This window comes from Hippocampus comes, unplaced genomic scaffold, assembly GCF_001891065.2.
Source record: "Hippocampus comes isolate QL1 unplaced genomic scaffold, H_comes_QL1_v1.1 scaffold339, whole genome shotgun sequence".
NCBI lineage: Eukaryota > Metazoa > Chordata > Actinopteri > Syngnathiformes > Syngnathidae > Hippocampus > Hippocampus comes.
Genome location: NW_017806854.1, coordinates 5,471 through 25,240, shown reverse-complemented (window position 1 = coordinate 25,240; position 19,770 = coordinate 5,471). Strand labels below are relative to the sequence as shown.

At 43.2% G+C, this 19,770-nt stretch overlaps 1 protein-coding gene across 5 annotated transcripts; it reads left to right on the top strand.

The window, feature by feature from the left end:
* Window positions 1–423: 423 nt before the first annotated feature.
* Window positions 424–19,076, top strand: LOC109508123 (kinesin-like protein KIF13B). Of its 5 annotated transcripts, none has more exons than XM_019857969.1 (39): window positions 424–647; window positions 759–826; window positions 1,049–1,126; window positions 1,604–1,697; window positions 6,381–6,393; window positions 6,549–6,609; window positions 6,989–7,081; window positions 7,450–7,630; window positions 8,182–8,269; window positions 8,385–8,519; window positions 8,695–8,807; window positions 8,989–9,100; window positions 9,361–9,573; window positions 9,860–9,970; window positions 10,094–10,228; window positions 10,334–10,464; window positions 10,653–10,739; window positions 10,887–11,089; window positions 11,361–11,592; window positions 11,693–11,855; window positions 11,974–12,120; window positions 12,396–12,545; window positions 12,656–12,769; window positions 12,848–13,021; window positions 13,102–13,259; window positions 13,635–13,767; window positions 13,900–14,040; window positions 14,197–14,226; window positions 14,344–14,443; window positions 14,719–14,845; window positions 14,940–14,995; window positions 15,075–15,193; window positions 15,335–15,511; window positions 16,105–16,197; window positions 16,689–16,841; window positions 16,914–16,994; window positions 17,137–17,193; window positions 18,260–18,353; window positions 18,441–19,076. In XM_019857969.1, exons 3-39 carry the CDS (start codon window positions 1,057–1,059, stop codon window positions 18,551–18,553), a joined length of 4,452 nt encoding a protein of 1,483 aa, XP_019713528.1. In that variant the 5' UTR covers window positions 424–647; window positions 759–826; window positions 1,049–1,056; the 3' UTR covers window positions 18,554–19,076. The 5 variants fall into 5 exon arrangements, with proteins under 5 accessions (XP_019713528.1, XP_019713525.1, XP_019713527.1 ...); XM_019857966.1 differs by having other exon boundaries at window positions 755–826; XM_019857968.1 differs by having other exon boundaries at window positions 424–685.
* The last annotated feature ends 694 nt before the right edge of the window (window positions 19,077–19,770 follow it).

Genomic DNA, 19,770 nt, shown 5'->3' with positions numbered 1-19,770 from the left:
ATTTTGGAAACTATTGAATGGTCGAAGAAAAATAAAAAAATGGGATGGCCACATTCAATTACAATCTTTAAAAAGTAAGAACAGAACAGGACGCGGATACAGTACTTATCAATCATTGCACTTGTCTTGAACAGTGGGGAAAGAAATGAATCAGGCGTGTTGCAGCCGAGGTAGCTGGAAAACAGGCAGGACGGCGGCACCTGATTTGCACACCCCCGATACAGTATTTTACCACTCACGGCCGCTGGTGTGCATATTGCTAATCAGCCGTCTAGTTAGAGAATTTCAAAATCGTCGCCGGCTTGAAAAAATGTAAAAAATTTTCCCACTTTGTGTTTTTTTTTTTTTTTTTTTTTTTTTTTTTTTTTACGACGACGAGTGTCTTGTTTCTCACAGAGCGTCGTTGAGAAGGTAAATAAAAGACTTGTATAGCATAGGGAGCGACCTAGCTGCTGTGAAGTCGTCCACGTGCTACTGAACAGGTGGCTTACAGATCAGATGCCGACTGGCAACTTGTTCGTGGGCGAAATCTCACCCTAGTAAATCCTTGAGCAGCGAGGTGACATGGCTTGACGGATCTCTACGGCAACTTTCAGGAAATACAACAAACAGGTGGATGAACCCACGCAATGCCCCCCTGGACCACCGTAAGTGACTCTTGTAAAACCAGCAAATATAAACCGAGGTCTGATTGAACAAGACAGTCCGTTTCTTTCAACTGAACTATGTTTAAAAATAGTTTCCTTTCTGTCAGTCAGCTCTCGTTAGCGTCATTGGCTAACTGAAAGGGGACGTCGGTGACTGTTGAACGGCGCACTTTCACACGGTAAGTCTTTAGTTGTACACCTCAAATTGAAGTGAAGCTTTTATTTGATTACTTTCTGTCGTGGGGTGTGATTTGTCGTTTTTTTTTAACTGCGTCTCGGTGATTTGACATACAGAGAAGATTGCAAGCGTGTACCTGCTCTGTGGCCTTCCAAGTCTTCAAAAATTCCATTGGGGTTTCATAATTTGCGCAAATTAACTTTTTTTTTGTCCCATTGGTCAGACAGCACAATGGATGACAACAAGCTCAATGACTCCAACGTTAAGGTCGCAGTTCGTGTGCGACCAATGAGCAGAAGAGGTGAGAGAAAAGGTCACACAGCTAGTCACCATGTATTAATGGTTTTAAGTTGCCCTTTAGACCCAGGCTTTTAATAATTCTGTCCAGCTCCAGTGGGCATTTCAGACTCTTTAACCCTGTTCGTTTATATTGAGAGATTTGCTTTTTGGAAGAAAAACAAAAAGGTGTGCCAGGGTGACTGAATGGAAATTCATGCAAGTACAGAATGTAGAAGGGGCGATACACTACATCCTGTGTATGTATATAAGGTGGTCTGGAGAAAGATATCTTGAAGGCACACTTTAAGAATATTTAGATTTTATTCCTATACCTGGTCGGCACCTGTTGTTGAAATCTCAGAGTCGTGCTCATGGCTACTGTGGAAATTTATGACTTTTGACCTCATGCAATGGGCAGCTGATGTTGTAAGCCGCGTTATTGTCAAAAGACAATCATATTTTGTCCCTGTTTTAAAATGTTCAATATTCATCTCTCCAGAAAAAGACCTCACGGCAAAATGTGTGGTAGAAATGGAAGGGAACCAGACAATATTGAATCCTGCCATTGCAGCTTTGAGCAAAGGAGACCCCCGGTAAGTGAAACACAATTTAATTTAAATTAATTTGTTTGAATGCAAGATTTAATATTGACACAGTGGACACGGAACAAGAATTTGTAATTGTTCATCGCCAAAGATTTTTTGGAAATGTGAACATGCGTCACATTTTTATTTGGATCAAATATCTCCAATTTTGACTTTTTTTGAGGGTTTGTTTTCTTAGTGTATTCCATTCATTAGACTTTTCTTTTGAGCATAAACCTCACTGTTTAAACACTTATCTGCCATATTTGTATGGTCTATTTTACATGTTTGTATTATGAACAATTTGATTCTACTTGGCGCAATACGTTTGTACTTTTTGACTTTTGACTTGACATTTGATTTTGACAGGCAGCCCACAGGAAGTGTCTTCTTTATTAATAGCACCAAGCAATGTGCAACATTTCTTGAAGGTGTTTCTTTGACATCAGAGAACTATTTGTTAAGTTGTTCGTTGTACTCAATAGAGGTTTTGATGCAAGATTGTAACTTGTCACCTAAATTTGGAGGCAACTACATAGGCTTCATTTTTACATGAATAATGACATATAATTTGAATTTATAAGCTTGTTCAACTGCCATTCTTTAAAAACAGGGCTGGGGTGCGGTAAATTAATGCAAGTATGTATATTGTTTTCATTTTAAGTTATGCAGCTGTTGGTTAGTTCTGTGCACATATTATTAATACCAAAGGAATTCATCTTGTTCTCTGCACTGGTAGCAGAGCATATACTGGACAGGCTGTAACGAGCTTGTCTGGTTAGCAGCCAATGTTTGGTGGAGGAGACTCCTATCCCCCACCTACACGTCCTTCCTAAATCATGCATCTCTTTACAAAGGGTGTGTCGCTTACTGCCCAGTCTTGTTTGAAAAGAAAGAATAGAAACAAGTTCTGTGCTCTTAATTTAAGACAAAGAAATTACTGTATTTTCCGCACTATAAGGCGTACCAAAAAGTCTTCCATTTTCTTAAAAGGTCACAGCGTGCCTTAAAATCTGGTGTGCCTTGTGTATGGTCATTACGGTAATATGTCGACCCCAAGCTGGCTCCTTGCTGGAGAAATGCTTACAATGTTATAACTTGCTGTTGGTTCAGTGAACTGTGTCACTGCTTTATTAAATAAGTTTTTGTTGCAGCTCAGATAAAAGGAGAGCTGTGGTGTTGTTTTTTTTAAAAACGCACACTTTATTAATGGTTTTCACAGTCTCAACAAATACAGGTTGTAGCCTTTGTCCGAATCCGTGCCTTCTCTTCTTCCGTTCAACTAGAGAGGCGTTCATGACCGCCTCCGAAAAACGTAAATTAACGATTCCTTCGATGAAACTACGAAAATTTAAAATCTTGCATCAAAACAGAAAATCAAGCAAGGAAATCACAAAATAAATTCTGTAGCCCCCCCCCCAAACAGAATTTATTTTGTGATTTCCTCGTTTGTGAATACAGCACACAACAAAGGAATAAATAACAAACACTTCTGAGACAGTCCAGTCTCCTACATTTTACTGATATCTGATCATTCTGTTGGAGCTCAAGGAAATGCCAAAATAAATTCTGTAGGGAGGCTGTAGAATTTATTTTGTGATTTCCTCGCTTGATTATTTTGTTTTGATGCATTATTTTAAATTTTCGTAGCTTCATTGAAGTAATCGTTAATTTACGTTTTTCGGAGGTGGTCATGAACGCCTCTCGAGTCTAACGTAAGGAGCGTAGCTCCGTCTAGTGGATGCATTGTAGATTGCGTCTTATAAAGCAGTGCGTCCAATTTTGAAATATATTACAAAATAGGCCATTCATTGAAGGTGCGCCTCATAATCTAGTGCACCTTTTAGTGCAGAAAATAAGGTATATGGATCTGATCACCGTTTGAATTAGTTTTTTTTTTTTTGAAAGTCCACATAATCCAAACTGGCAAGTATGTGTTTTTTGTGAAAGCCCATTTTTTTAGATGCTCCCTGCGTACATAGCCATGCTAAACATTTTTTGTGTGTCAGTGTGTCGCTTCTGCCCTGACATGCTTCAGCCACGTGTATTCCCCTTTAGGCATAATCTGAACAGGTTTTACCAGCTCTCTTTAACACAGGGACAGACTTCCACAAAGGGTCATACAGAAAGAGAAAAGCAAGATTTTCATCAAAACATTGAATGGACCTAATTAGCATGTCATTTTGTCATTGTGAGCAAAATGTGTGTCCAGCAGATGCCTTGGTTGTAAGGCAAGTCACTGACTCGCCGCATTTCCGAGGTTTGTGCTTTGTCAGCTTGTTGCCTGACAGCTTGAGCCGAGTTGCTGCGTAAGCCTCGGGGGATGGATGTTAATATATTGCACCACCCGAGGTATCCACGGCAAGCCACCAATATAGCAAGTTCCGTCAGACCCTCTAGACGGGAGAGATTAATGAACCCTTGTTACTGCTCTCATAACTTGGGAGACCACCTACTGTAATGCCAGTGACCATACATGCGCATTCTTTCACAGATTATGATTTTTTTTTTTGGGCGGGGGGATGAGTGTGCCGGATTCTGAAAGCTGCCCTTGAAGTTTGGTTATGTTTATCATCCCTTGAGGACAAGTGTACTAGAAATGGGAGTGTAATTCTTCTCCCTTATCTCTGTTTGCTTTTGATAATAACTCTTGGCTGTTGATTTTATCACAATGTTTATCATTTCCCAACTTGAAAGTTGCTGTGCATCTTGTGTATGCTGTCATCCTACAGAGCATGCCTACACTTGGTTAGTCAGCCTTACCTTCCTCCTCCCCTCCATTTTAGTGACTCCTTGGAGCTGGGATTCGCTGCCAGTTATCTTAGGAATGTCCTTGCCAGCCCAGGAGAGGACAGGACTTAATGTTGCTCTTTCACGGGCCAGCAAATCTCCCACAGTGAGGCCTTGTTTCAGCCCATGTGTGGCCATGACTACTTCAGCAGTCTTTTTTTCAAAAGCCTAATTGATATGTCTGCTTGCTTGAAGACAGTCCCCCCCACCGTTGTGCACACAATGTGTCTAATGTACACCACTCCCTGCCCAATATATCAGGTGCTCTTGCAAAGTCAAATCGAATCTGATCATACGAGTATGGGGGATACAAGGTTGCATTCTTGCCAACAATCTCAATTCATGAATCTTTGAAATTGAAACTCAGGTTTTAATGGATTCCAAATTTGCTCCTGTATGACTACCGTGTTGATGCTTTGGAGAGTAGGTGCTATGAGATAATGAAATGACATGTACCTGCTCAAAAATGGTCGGTGTTTTTAGCTGCCCTTGAAGTTTGGTTATGTTTATCATCCCTTGAGGACAAGTGTACTAGAAATGGGAGTGTAATTCTTCTCCCTTATCTCTGTTTGCTTTTGATAATAACTCTTGGCTGTTGATTTTATCACAATGTTTATCATTTCCCAACTTGAAAGTTGCTGTGCATCTTGTGTATGCTGTCATCCTACAGAGCATGCCTACACTTGGTTAGTCAGCCTTACCTTCCTCCTCCCCTCCATTTTAGTGACTCCTTGGAGCTGGGATTCGCTGCCAGTTATCTTAGGAATGTCCTTGCCAGCCCAGGAGAGGACAGGACTTAATGTTGCTCTTTCACGGGCCAGCAAATCTCCCACAGTGAGGCCTTGTTTCAGCCCATGTGTGGCCATGACTACTTCAGCAGTCTTTTTTTTCAAAAGCCTAATTGATATGTCTGCTTGCTTGAAGACAGCCCCCCCCCCCACCGTTGTGCACAATGTGTCTAATGTACACCACTCCCTGCCCAATTTATCAGGTGCTCTTGCAAAGTCAAATCGAATCTGCTGTTGGAGATCGTGCTTTAAGTTTTAAATAGTAATGTTATAAAAATAATTGATGCCATTTGCAGTTTTTTTTTCTTCTTCAAACAGAACTGGTAATGTCAAACAAACATGTCCCAAACAGTTTCACATGTACAAGACAATATTTTTAAATTTCTTGACAAGTTTGTACAAGATACAAACTTTTAAAAGAGGACACAGCCATGTTCACTAGTCATGTCTGTGAAAATATAAATTTGGAATCACAGCCTATCTCTCATTTCAATAATGTAAAAAAATATATGTAGCATCAATGAACAATTTTATGTTACGGATAGACAATAAAATTAACCCAGCATGCTGGCATTTGATCATACGAGTATGGGGGATACAAGGTTGCATTCTTGCCAACAATCTCAATTCATGAATCTTTGAAATTGAAACTCAGGTTTTAATGGATTCCAAATTTGCTCCCGTGTGACTACCGTGTTGATGCTTTGGATAGTAGGTGCTATGAGATAATGAAATGACATGTACCTGCTCAAAAATGGTCGTTGTTTTTTTTTTTTTTTGTAATTGCAATTTGTGGTTCATATTTTATACATCTTATATTTATGTTAATAAGCCAGCACAGAGCCATCAATGTCTTAACCGCTGGCAACAAACACATACAAAGTTTCCAACTCAAATTCCAGGTTGAAAATCCATGTAAATCTAAATAACATCGTAATAGCATCTGCCTGGATAACAGTCACATTTTTGCTTATGTCTATTTTGTGGTCCCACGCAATGAATAATTTACACGTGTTCTTGCTCTCACCTACGCACTGTACATTTTATTACATTTTGTTTGATAGTTAATTTAAATAAATGTGAGTGCTAATTTTTCCAATCTCTTTTCCCTTAGGAATCAGGCAAAGGTTAGTCTTGAATTAAAATATGTCACATCATCTTTTGTTTTCAATACACTAAGTTGGGGGTGTCCAAACTTGGCCCCGGGCCATAGCTTGGACACCCCTGCACTAAATAGCTCTGGAAATAATAATCCCTTCCATAACGGCTTGTTCTTCCTCAGGTGTTTGCTTATGATCACTGTTTCTGGTCCATGGATGAATCCCAGAAAGACAAGTTTGCAGGTTTGCTTTTTATCAGACTCTGTGCCGTTTTTAGCTTGTGTGCTTGATGACTCAGTTCGAATACCGACCTCATCACAGAATGTTGGCTGAGCTCTGAACTATTTATGGAGTGAGGGAAATAAATGGACTCTCTTACTGCTAGGATGTAGTCACGCGTAAACAACAAAAAATAAGAATAAAAGGTTGAAAATAGAACATGGCTATTTTCAGCCATCTTTGTATCATTAGATAACAATAAGAATTCAGCCACATTCTCTGGGAAAAATAATTGCTCAACAATGATTGTAGTGAGTCCCCCCGTTGCCTTTGAGATTAACTTGAAGGTGAAGGACAACTTGCATCAATTTTCCACTTTATTTGTTCCTTTATGTGTTTACAGGTCAAGAAGTAGTGTTCCAGTGCCTTGGGGAGAGTTTACTAGACAACGCCTTCATGGGTTACAATGCCTGCATCTTTGCCTATGGGCAAACAGGTAAGTAAGGTACTTTATGACCCATGAGCGAACGTTATGATTCCTATTATTTTTGTTCTTGCAAAATTAGAGGAGAAAAATGCAAGTGGTGATGACCGTTTAAAAGGTTTTGTGCTTTAGCGCCGGTGCTTTTCACAATGGAACATTTTGGAGAGCATTGCACGAAATCAACGAAATACCTTTCTCCAGTTCCACCACATTGCCGTTAAAATTATCTTGAGATATGATGTCGCGGCTGCAAGGTAAATTTTCCCAAACATCAAAACAAAATGGCACAAAATACCGGTTGACATGAAGTACATTTCTTTGATTGGTGGAGGGCCTCGTGCCTCAAATGTGAACTGTTGACACTACCTGTCCATTTTCAGGCTCCGGGAAGTCTTACACCATGATGGGCTCAGCAGAGCAGCCTGGTTTGATCCCTCGCCTCTGCAGCTCCTTGTTCTCCAGGACCATGCGGGAAGCTGGAGAGGGAGAGAGCTTCACTGTGGAAGTCTCCTACATGGAGATTTACAATGAAAAAGTCCGAGACCTGCTCGACCCTAAAGGGTGAGGAAAACCAATGACTCGTGTCCAGTACGCGTACACCAAATCTTTTCAAAGACTATTGATTGAACATTGCACATAGTGCAGAGGTGCAGGGTTCAATTCCGGCTCCGGCCTTCCTGTGTGGAGTTTGCATGTTCTCCCCGTGCCTGCGTGGGTTTTCTCCGGGTAGTCCGGTTTCCTGCCGCGTTTCAAAAACTTGCACGGCAGGTTCGTGGAGCACTCTAAATTGTCCCTAATGTGTGATTGGCAGCGTGAATGGTCGATTGTCTGTGCTTGCCTTGTGAGTGACTGGCAACCGGTTCTGGGTGTATCCCGCCTACTGCCCGAAGACAGCTGGGATAGGCTCTGGCACGCCCGCGTCCCTCCTGAGGATAAACGGATTAGAAAATGGATGGATGGATGGATGTTTTTTGCATTAGTGTGTGCGTGTGACACACGGACCAAGCCAATCAAGGCGGTGTTGGTTGTATATATCTATGTATGTGATTTTGATGGTACAGTGTATTTGGAAAGCAGGAGCCCTTAATGATACCATACGTTTGTATTTGTAGAAGCCGTCAAACGCTGAGAGTAAGGGAGCACAACGTTTTGGGACCTTATGTTGATGGCCTATCACGTCTGGCTGTGGCTAGCTACAAGGTATAGTGGCCGTTAGCACTTGGAACAGATGCTTTGTTTAAGTCTGCTTACAAATGCATGTTGGTTTTCTGAAGACATGCGAAAAAGTGACCATTGTTTCTCCTGATTTTGGCAGGACATTGAATCGCTGATGTCGGAGGGAAATAAATCTCGTACGGTGGCCTCCACAAATATGAATGAAGAGAGCAGCAGATCACACGCTGTGTTTAACATCATCCTCACTCACACTCTCGTGGACCTGCAGTCAGGGGTGAGACGCATGCGCTCGGCAAAACCAACAAGTTAGCTTGCCAGCACTTCCTCCATCTCGCTTTGCCCATGAATATAGAGAAGCTCATTTCTGGTTGCCCAATATTGTACGTGAGCTTGATTTCCTTTTTCAAATGCTTGAAGGGTTATTTGTACAGTTTGTGTCTTCACTTTAGACAAGTGGAGAGAAGGTAAGCAAGCTTAGTCTGGTGGACCTGGCAGGCAGTGAGCGTGCAGCCAAGACTGGGGCAGCTGGTGAAAGACTGAAAGAAGGCAGCAACATCAACAAGTGAGAGAACTGATATAACAGTGCCACGTATAATCGTAGCGTGAATGATCTCATCTGCATTGAGTTCAAACTTTGTAGTATTTGGAAGTTTCGTTACTCAAGGTCAGTCTAACTGGACGGCTTTTCCAGAAAAATTGTTCACGTGGTGCTCCTCTCCCCAATCCGTCTCGCCTGCCTCCAGATCTCTCAGCACATTGGGCTTGGTTATCTCAGCCTTGGCGGATCAGGGGGCAGGGAAGAACAGGAGCAAATTTGTTCCCTATAGGGACTCGGTGCTCACATGGCTGCTCAAGGTACTCATTTACTTCTTTTCAAAGTCTGATGTTTAGATTTTCCTTCAAAATTTTTATCCCATAACACAACCCATTTTCAGTTGATGCATTTTATGCATTGATTTAAGCATTTCAGTGTCACTGCTTGGTTTAATTGTTGTGTGTGTTTTTTTTTGTATCAGTTTGCAAAATTAGTTCTTTGCAGTTTAAGATATTAATTTTACATATTTGATTCATAAATGTTGCCACCGATGTTGCTGACGTGATGTCTGTAACTGCAGGACAGTTTGGGAGGGAACAGCCGCACAGCCATGGTGGCCACCATCAGCCCAGCGGCGGACAATTATGACGAGACTCTGTCCACCCTGCGTTACGCCGACCGGGCCAAAAGCATCGTCAACCACGCTGTGGTCAACGAAGACCCCAATGCCAGAATTATCAGAGAACTGCGAGAGGAAGTCGAGAAACTGAGGGAGCAGCTCACAGAGGCTGAGGTCTTCTATGCTGTTTGAAGCGAAAAACACATTTTTGCAACTCAAATGTTTTGATATTGACACAGCAATATTCAAAATTCGTGGCAAATTACAGAATTTGTCCCATTGCCTTGAAATGTTATGCAACAAAATGAGGCAGACATGTTGATGCCTTTCATATTTTTTAATGTATTTATTTATCGTGTCAGTAATTTTGTCCATGTGTATATACAGCATCATAATTTCCCCCTGACGGGTTATAATCAGTAAAATATATTCAAGTGAAATCAAATGGTATTGCTTTCAGTCTATGAAGGCCCCGGAACTGAAGGAGCGACTGGAAGAGTCCGAGAAACTAATCCAAGAGATGACCGTGACTTGGGAGGAGAAACTCAGGAAAACCGAGTCTATTGCGCAAGTAATCAACCCTCAGCCACTAATTGCCCAGAAATTTTTATCCCAATAACACCTCATCCAATGAAATGCATTTCATTCAGCATAATTTGTCTGGATCATAATGCAGAATTCTTTTCTTCTGCAGGAGCGTCAGAGGCAGCTGGAGAGTTTGGGCATTTCCCTGCAGTCGTCTGGCATCAGGGTAGTGGATGACAAGTGCTTCCTGGTGAACTTGAATGCTGACCCTGCCCTCAACGAGCTGCTCGTCTACTACCTAAAGGTGCCGGGCCCACGCAGGCACAGCCAAACTATAACCATGAATCATAACCTGTGTTGTGGAAGTGACTTTCTGAAGTCTCTCTTTTTCGCTTTGCTTCATATGCAGGAACATACGCGTGTGGGCTCGTCCAAATCACAGGACATCCAGCTGTGTGGGATGGCCATCCAAGCCGAGCACTGCATCATCGATGTCACGCAAAACGACGGCGTGGTGCTCACACCTCACCGCAATGCTCGGTATGTACTCGGTATGTTATTCTGTGGAAGTATTATTGATTGAAATTTTAAGTGCACTTTCTGCCAGTGTGATCTCCTTTGAGGATGCAGCAATTGACTCCCAGAATTTGTTTGGAGGTGTACCGCAGTCCACCCTCAAAACGCTTCCTTTTGAACTAACGTGTTAGTTGGTCATGTTCTCAATGAAGGACGTGGGTGAATGGCACTGCGGTCGCCGGACCTGTGCACCTTCATCATGGAGATCGGATCTTGTGGGGAAACAACCATTTCTTCAGGTTTGACTGACCTACTAGTGTGTGTGTGTGTATGTATAGTTTTGTTAAAATCATGTTTAAACGTAATTTATATACTGTACACTAAGCATTAGCATGACATTTTATGCTTTATCTTACTTCCTGTTTTTGAACTTTGCGCTCCAACAGGATCAACTTGCCCAAGCATTTGGTCCATACGGTGGGTGAGGAGAAGCAGGAGGAGCCGCCGGAGGAGGGCAGAGCTCACTTGAAGCCCTGCTTCGATACGCAGCATCTGGAGATGGACGTCGACACATCCAGTGACGCTTCTAGTGAAGTGGGCTTCGAGTTTGCTCAGGCTGAAGTCATGATGAAAGGAATGGCCAGCAATGGTGAGTGACACTGCTGGGCTTGTTCATCAATTTGCCTCAGTGTGAAAACACTTCATTGTTCATATGACCTTTTTATTTGTTTGATTTAAAAAAAAAAAAACAACTCATTTCAGTTTCACTTCACACGGACAGCCAATGGTAACTTATTCAATTCAAGATGCTTAAAGCCTTTGATGTAGCGCAACGCACTGTGGTCCGAGTTAAGCAATTGTCGGACCGTGCCATGGTACATGAAGTGATTGATAATCTCTCCGTCTTTGCACCTCTTCAGACCCCTTGCAGTCAGTGTTACAGACCCTTGAGAGGCAGCATGAGGAGGAGAAACGCTGCGCCCTGGAGCGCCAGAGGCAAATGTATGAGCAGGAGCTGCAGCAGCTTCGTCTGCGGCTCAGCCCCGAGAGATCTCCGCATCTCCTCGACTTGTCGGGTTTGCCCAATAGTGCTGCTGTCATTGGAACGTCTCCGGTCTCCCACAAACGTATGCGGCGCTGGAGTGAGGATAGGTGAGACCTCCTTTTTACGCATCTGTGTTCAGTTTATCAATGAATTCATGATTATTTTTGGAAATAAAATCCATGTATGTGGTATGCGCTTGTCATCAAGAGAGGCTATGATTACGCGAAGCCTTCGACGTCTCAAAGAACAGATCGTTCGTGCCAACCTTTTGGCTCAGGAGGCCTCCTTCATTGCAGAGGAACTCAGCAAAAGGACTGAGTACCTGGTTACTCTGCAGATACCAGCTGCCAATCTGGATGCCAACAGGAAGGTATGATGATGAGGTCTTATTTGTTGAAATAAATGCCTCAAAGGAGCAATGTCATGTGATGGTGCACAGTTTTGCATCGTAGAGTAACTTTCACTTTTTTTTTTCCCCTCTTAAATAGCGTGACGTGGTGCTGAGCGAGCCGGCCATTCAGGTTCGTCGTAAAGGGAGAGGCAAGCAGATTTGGGCAATGGAGAAGATGGAGAACAGGCTGGTGGACATGAGGGATCTCTACCAAGAATGGAAAGACTTTGATGAAGACAACCCTGTGAGTCGGATGAGTGAATCGCCTTTGCAAAATCTCCGGAGGGGACCAACCACATGTCATTTGGAATTCAAAATTGAAAGTGACGACACCGTGCCGTTCTGTAAATTGTGGCGACCAGGGAAGATGCATATTTTCGTCTGTAGCCTTAGCAAGCTAGCTAACAGCACGCTGTCGTGGTTCTCAGTCTTCAAACGTGTATAAAGAAACACATCTCTGAATTCATTTGACGTGCCCATTTTGAGTCATGTGGATTATTCTTCTGTCGTTTAACACAGGTGATGCGGTCATATTTCAAACGGGCCGACCCCTTTTTTGATGAGCAGGAGAACCACAGTCTGATTGGGGTGGCCAATGTTTTCCTGGCATGTCTGTTCTATGACGTAAAACTACAATACGCAGTTCCCATAATCAACCAGAAGGGAGAGGTAGGACATTGCTTCCTGTCTGTGTGTTCTTCAAAGTCTTAGTTTCCAGGTAGACATATTAAAATGGGGTGCCGTAACAAAAGCTGCCGTACGTTATGTTTGTTTTTCAGGTGGCGGGCCGGCTTCATGTGGAGGTATGGCGAGGGACGGAAAGCTCAGAGGAAGCAGGCTCACTACAAAGTAACTCGGACGGAGACGCACAGGAGCGTCAACTGAACTGCGTGGTGAGAACTTGAGAACTTGTCTTGATGCGTTGGTTGGAAAGGAGCAAAGGGAAACAGGCTGTTTTGCTGTCGCCTCAGGTGAAAATCCTCCAGGCTACCGGACTTCCTCGTCACCTGTCTAACTTCGTCTTCTGCCAGTATCACTTTTGTGGGCAGACGGAGTCTGTGTTCATCCCTCCAGAAATGGCGCGGGCCCCTTCGCCATCTGCTTCCAAAGATCCTCAGTGCACAGTTGTTTTTGACAGCTGCGAGGTGTTTCTTCATGATTCACAATGACTAATGTAATTGGAGCTTCTTGATGAAATGGTTGTTTTTTTTTTTTTTTTTTGAAGGAGTTGTCAGTGCCCGTGTCAGAGGACTTTTTGGAATATTTATCTGAGGGTGCGGTGGCTATCGAAGTGTACGGCCACAAACAGCACAATCATCGGCGGAACCTGGCACTGTGGGACCTCGGAGTAATTCAAGCTAAAACCCGTTCACTCAGAGAAAGGTTTACACTCACACAAATATTACTTTTATTAAGAAATCGTTTTGAGAGGCCCAGTATTACACTGGAAGGTAGAACTGAATCTTATTTTCCACATATCTGCATACATGCATTGTGAGGCGGTACGAGGGATGATGTGTTTTGCACACCTGCCTCATACCTGACAGCTTCCGGGGGTTCCATTCTTGGCCAGGACCTTCCCGTATTCTAAAAAAACATGCATGTCAGGTTAATTGAAGGGCACAAATCCAGATTGTACCCTGCCCCTTGCCCTCGCGTTACCCTGATTAGGTCAGACAGTAGAAAATGACTGGGTAGAGGATCACCTTTGTTCAGAGTGCTGCAAATTCTTTTACTCCCCACCCCCAATCTTGGCAGGTGGAGCGAGGTGACTCGGCGGGTGGAGCTGTGGGTTCAGCTAATGGAGCTGAATGATGCAGGGCAATTCACACCCGTCGAAATTCTTCCTGCTAAGGACGTACGCACTGGAGGGATCTTTCAGCTCAAACAGGTGTGGGGTTTTTTGTTTTGGTTTGTTTTTGCAGGTTTGCCTGCAATAATTTGGTGTCCAAAAACTCATGTCAGACATGTTTTTCATGCTCATTATCCAAAGACAACTGTTTTAGAAACTTTCCTTTCACAGGGTCAGTCTCGTCGAGTCCAGGTGGAGTTGCACCCCGTGCCAGACTCTGGCACAATGCCGCTTATCTGCATGACAATCCTCTCTGTGTCCATTGGAGATGTCAAGGTTCAAAATACACCAAAAGGCAGGGACTCACTGCTGGTAAGGCGAGATGACAATATTAATAGTGTAGTATTAACACTTTGTTTTTTCTCCAAGTGTGTTGATCTTGAGTAAGATGTCAACCGATTTCCCTTTCATCTGCCCTTCCACCGTTGATTATTTATATCAAATTATTGATCTAAAAATGTTTTTCAGGCTCGAGATGAAGAAATGGACAGCTACCAGGTAAATGCTCAATGTTTGCGCGAACAGATTAGCTCAAGTATTTGGCCAACCTCTGAAAGTATTTTTTTCTTGGTGAGCAGACCATCAAAAGGTCACTTTTGGTGTGTTTATGCAAAGGAATTGGATTTGGAGAGAATGAGGGAACAGTGGCTGGCCACGCTCACTCAGCGACAGGAGTACCTAGACCAGCAGTTACAGAAAATAGTGTCCAAACCAGGTACACGTGTATCAAAACAATCCACCATTTTACCGTGCAAATTTAAAGACATCTTCCCACTTCTACTACCAGCAAACAGCACAACTCTTTTTCTGATAGCTGGGCTAGGCTCCAGTTATTTGTATTTGTTTCTATAATATTGTATTATCATGGTTAGACAGTACATTTCCAGTTCCAGTGAGAAACAGCATCATTATCTTCCCTCCTTCATGACCAAACCGTGATTTCATCTGCTACACTCGTTTCATCTGTTACACCTGAGCATGTTAACACAGATAAGTCGGAGGACGATTTGGAGCGGGAGTCCCAGCTGCTTGAATGCCGCCTGACGCTCACCGAAGAACGCAATGCTGTTTTGGTGCCGTCAGCTGGCAGTGGCATTCCTGGAGCACCAGTTGAAAAGTGCGTGTGCCAGTGCGGGTTTGTGTCCAGTCCCGCTGAATCATCTAGCGTTTTTTTTTCAAGTCAACCAAACAATGAGGCTTTTTCCTTCCAGAGTTCCTGTGCCTGGAATGGAAACACACATTCCTGTCCTGTTTCTGGATCTCAGTGGTATTTGGTCTGCAATTCTTGTAACACTTCTTATGGCTCAATTGATGGTGAATTCTCATCTTAATGTTTCGATCTGCAGCTGATGATTTCCAGTCGACCCTCTCAGCCCCTCTCGCCGGGGGGATCGATGCATATCTCGCTGGGGAAGATGAGGATGACTTCTTTGACCTTCACATTGTCAAACACGACGATTCTCAAGTAAGTCGACGTGCACCGGTTCTGTTGTGCAAAACTATTAAACTTTTTTTCCAATATGTTTGAAGAGTAGGAGTAACGGGCTAAGTTAATATTTGAATGAAAATATTTCATGTGTTGTAAATGTTCTCTTTTGTGGTGTAGGTCAAAGTGGAGGCATCCTGGGACTCAACAGTACATGAGTGTCCTGAGCTCAGCCGCGTGGCATCTGGTGAGCAGAGGGTCTACCTGACTATCCGCGTCGTGGTCCAGTTGAGCCACCCTGCCCACATGCAGCTGGTCCTGAGGAAACGCATCTGTGTTAATGTCACTGGGAAAAAGGTGATCTTTGTTATGTGTTCCGATCAATCCAAACGTAAATTAACGATTCCTTTAATGAAACTACGAAAATTGAAAATAATGCATCAAAATAGAAAATCAAGCAAGGAAATCACAAAATAAATTCTGTAGGGGTGGGGGCTACAGAATGTGTACTGTGAATACAGTACACAACAAAGGAATAAATAAGAAACACTTCTGAGACAGTCCAGTCTCCTACATTTTACTGACATCTGATCGTTCTGTTGGTGCCGCGCTCAAGGAAATGCGAAAATAAATTCTGTAGGAGGGGCTATAGAATTTATTTTTTGATTACCTCGCTTGATTATCTGTTTTGATGCATTATTTTAAATTTTCGTGGCTTCATTGAAGTAATGATTTACGTTTTTTGGAGGCGGTCATGAACGCCTCTCGAGTCGAACGGAAGGAGCGTAGCTCCATCTAGTGGATGCATTGTAGAAAAATTGCGTTTTATAATCCAGTGCGTCCAATATATAAAAAAAAAAATTACAAAATAGGCCATTCATTGAAAGTGCGCCTCATAATCCAGTGCGCCTTTAAGTGCGGAAAATACGGTATTTGTGTTTCTGATGTAGGGTTTTGCCCAGAGCCTTCTGAAGAGGATGTCCCAGCGCAGCACCATCCCACGATGTGGTGTCACCTTTGAAATCGTCTCAAACATACCAGGAGTAAGTGTCTGGATTATACCATTTTATATCGACCCAGAATATTCGTCACCACAAATCTACAAACGACTGCAGTGCAGTTGTGGAAACACCGTTTTTACTTCGTCGACCCAAGTGGTATCTATTTTTTTTTTTTTTTTGCTGACCTCAATACAAACTGAGCAAATCAAAATGCATATTGCTCGTTCCTAAAATGTGCGCGAGATGAGGGAGGGCTGCCTACAACTTGAGCTATTTTTTACGTTTTTTTTTCCCCAGGCAGCACACTAATCGATAATTTAAGCTTGATGGTACAGTACCGTGATGATGCAATCGGCATGGTTTTAGTGGAAATCAATGCAGTATGTGTTTGTTCCGAAACATTGACACCGTATTCAATAATAACGGCCGATCAGATCATCTTTTTTTTTTCTGTCCCAAATAAAACCCAAAGTGGTGATAATTCCCTTAAACATTACTTTTCATTTAACTGATTGGCATCCTTGCTCCCGCAGGATTTTCACGGACCAGAAGACCGAGAGATGCTGGCCCGATTGGCCGCCAGCGCAGAAGATGACCAGTCAGGCAACAGTGAGGCAGCTATTGAGAAATACCTGCGCAGTGTCCTGGCTGTGGAGAACATCCTCACCCTTGACAGACTACGACAGGTTGGTCCATTCATTGAATAGACACCATAGAAATGTGCTCCCCCACCCCCCCAATTTAACATCTATGTCTAGGAGGTAACAGTGAGGGAGCAACTCGCGGTCCGAGGTAAAGCAGCTCCCAGACGCTGCCTCAGCTCCCCAAATGTACACCGGGTAAGTGAACGATAGTATTTCCTGCTAACACGACCCCGGGTGACTAACATCTTAGCGGCCCCAATGTTGTTCTCCCCACCGTTGGCCCTCACTGCTCTTGCTAACACTCTACTACATGCTGCTTCTGAAATTCTCCGCCCAGCTCTCAGCCGGCAATCTGGATGTGTTCTCTTCAACTCATAAACTGTGTGACTTCAAGGTGAGAGGCAAACTACTTCTGCTTCATCTTGTACAGTGCCGTGAAAAAAAGCCTCCCACCCCCTCTGCCGATTTATTTTATTTTTTTTCCCCCACCTATGTATCACACACAGGTTTCCATTCATCAAACCAATATTATCACTCGGACAACCCAAGGTAATACAAAATGCTGTTTTCCACTGACAATTCAAGGCACAAAAAGAAAAAAATCCAAACCTTTCTGATCCTTTCTGATGATTTGAAACCTTTGTGTTTCTGACTGACATGCACAAAACATAAGGCGAATCAAGAAGAGGGCAAATACTTTTTCACGGCATTGTATCTTTGTTGTTGTGAATTTGTGTATGATCATAAACATTTAATACATGGAAAATGGGGTGGTAGTGTCATGGGAATTTGACATATAACAGCGCTAAATGGAAGTAACTCTTCGTACTATTGAATGCTGACCGTACCTTTGAATGCTGACCACTTACTTTGCGGATAAGCAAAGTTGCACCAGTCTGTACTCTGTGTAGCTGCTCAAAATGCTGATTGCGCTGGCCTTCACCACCTCCCAACAAGATAAGACGCGGAGAGAGAGAAGGCTCCCTTGAAAGATCTGTGAACGGTGTCTCCATGTTTTTTTCAAATAAATCTAATTTTTTATAATACTTGTTGTCTTGGTTTCCCTGGACAAGACAATTTGTCACCCCAGATGGGACCTTGAATGGTTGCTTGAGGGGGAGACGGAGGAGAATTAGACTGCGCAACCTTCTTCACAAAAAAAGACGAAGAACTCTGTCCTCATTAATTTTAAGCCGCACATTTGGGAAAATAAAACTGTTTCAATCAATGAAAGTGACGGACTCGTTTTATTCAGAGCGCTCAACTCTTGCTGTAAGTGGACAAAAATGTGACCATTGAATGTCACCATGGAAACGTCATTGTTGAGTTGTGAAATGTGGACAGGACCAAGTCTTTAATCTTAAAACACAGATGGTGGGTGTGTGTGTGTGTGTGTGTGTGTGTGTGTGTGTGTGTGTGTGTGTGTGTGTGTGTGTGTGTGCGTGCATATAACTGTGCAGGGTTGGGAGAGTCACCAGAACCTCTCAGCTGCTTCTCCTGAGTCCAGGCGCACGATGCCCAGCGCCGTATCGCACAGTCTGAATGCAGAAACGGGTGCGACTTACGAAATTATCTTTCCAAAATTGTACTTATTGTTTTCTTCTTGTTTTGAAGGCTAAGCTCTTCTTTCTCTTCCTTCAGGGAAGTCTGTGCCTAATTTCATGAAGTCATTGCTTTCTGGTGGGAACAATGACAGTGGAGAGCAGATGACTGTCCATCAGCAGGTCTATCCAGCTTGGGATTTATTTGACTAATTGATTGATTGATTTCAAGTTTATCACCAGATTCTACAGGGGCAAATGATGGAAAAATGACAGCCGTATAGCAACAAGACAAAAAAAAAAAAAAAGAAAGATGTACAAAAAGTGATCCTTGGTCTTGAGACAAAATGACATCCCAGATACAGATGAAAGGGAGTCATGTCAAACTTTGGTTTTGTAATGTGGGACGAGCTGTTTAGAAAAACAAAGTCGCACCACTTAAAGTGCAACCGATTGAGTTGCATAACGTGTTTTATAATGTGCCGACTGCAACGAAAGCTCCCGCTGAGATGTGAACACACTGTGTAAAAGGAGAGGTAATTAGGAGCAAGTGAACCTTGTCATGCTTGCGCAGTCGAGACGCGTGAGACGGAGTGCTTCATTGCTGTAAAAATAGGACAGCGCTCCTGTTGTTTGATGAGCAGCTAAAGCCACAGTTTGTGGCTTCCCTCTGTGGGCCACCCTGGGGGAATCTAATCAAGGAAATCATGCAGTGGAAACTCCTTCCGCCGCTGATGAGTTGCAACAGTTGGAAGGAAACCACAGTACCAGGAGAAACCCCATGGAGGCCTGGTGGTCGACTGGCGAGCGTGTCGCCTTTCCAGTGCAGAGGTGCAGGATTCGATTCCAGCTCCGCCTTACTTGCGTGGATTTCCTCCCATCAAAAGTTTCACATGACAGTCACTGGAAAGTGCTTTCGAGGAAAACTGCAGAAAAATCAGTCACAGGTGGGCGGCCCTGGTGGTCGACTGGCGAGCGCGTCACCCTTCCAGTGCAGAGGTGCAGGGTTTGACTCCAGCTCTGCCCTTCCTGTGTGTGTGTGCGTGCGTGCGTGCGTGCGCTTCCACAGTGTGACAAAAACAAACCCTTAATGTTTTCGCATGACAATCACCGTTAACGGAGGACACACTGTTACCCCTGTTTCACACTGTTAACCAAAATCTTCGCCTTCCTGTGAATGTTGGATGAAAAACGACATAGTATTGTAAGGCGTTTTTAGCGCGAAAAAAACGACATAGTATAGTAAGGCGTTTTTAGCGCGAAAACAAGCGAAAAAAATGACATAGTATAGTAAGGCGTTTTTAGCGCGAAAAAAACGACATAGTATTGTAAGGCGTTTTGCGCGCGAAAAAAACGACATAGTATAGTAAGGCGTTTTTAGACAAAAAAAACGACATAATATAGTAAGGCGTTTTTAGCGCGAAAAAAAC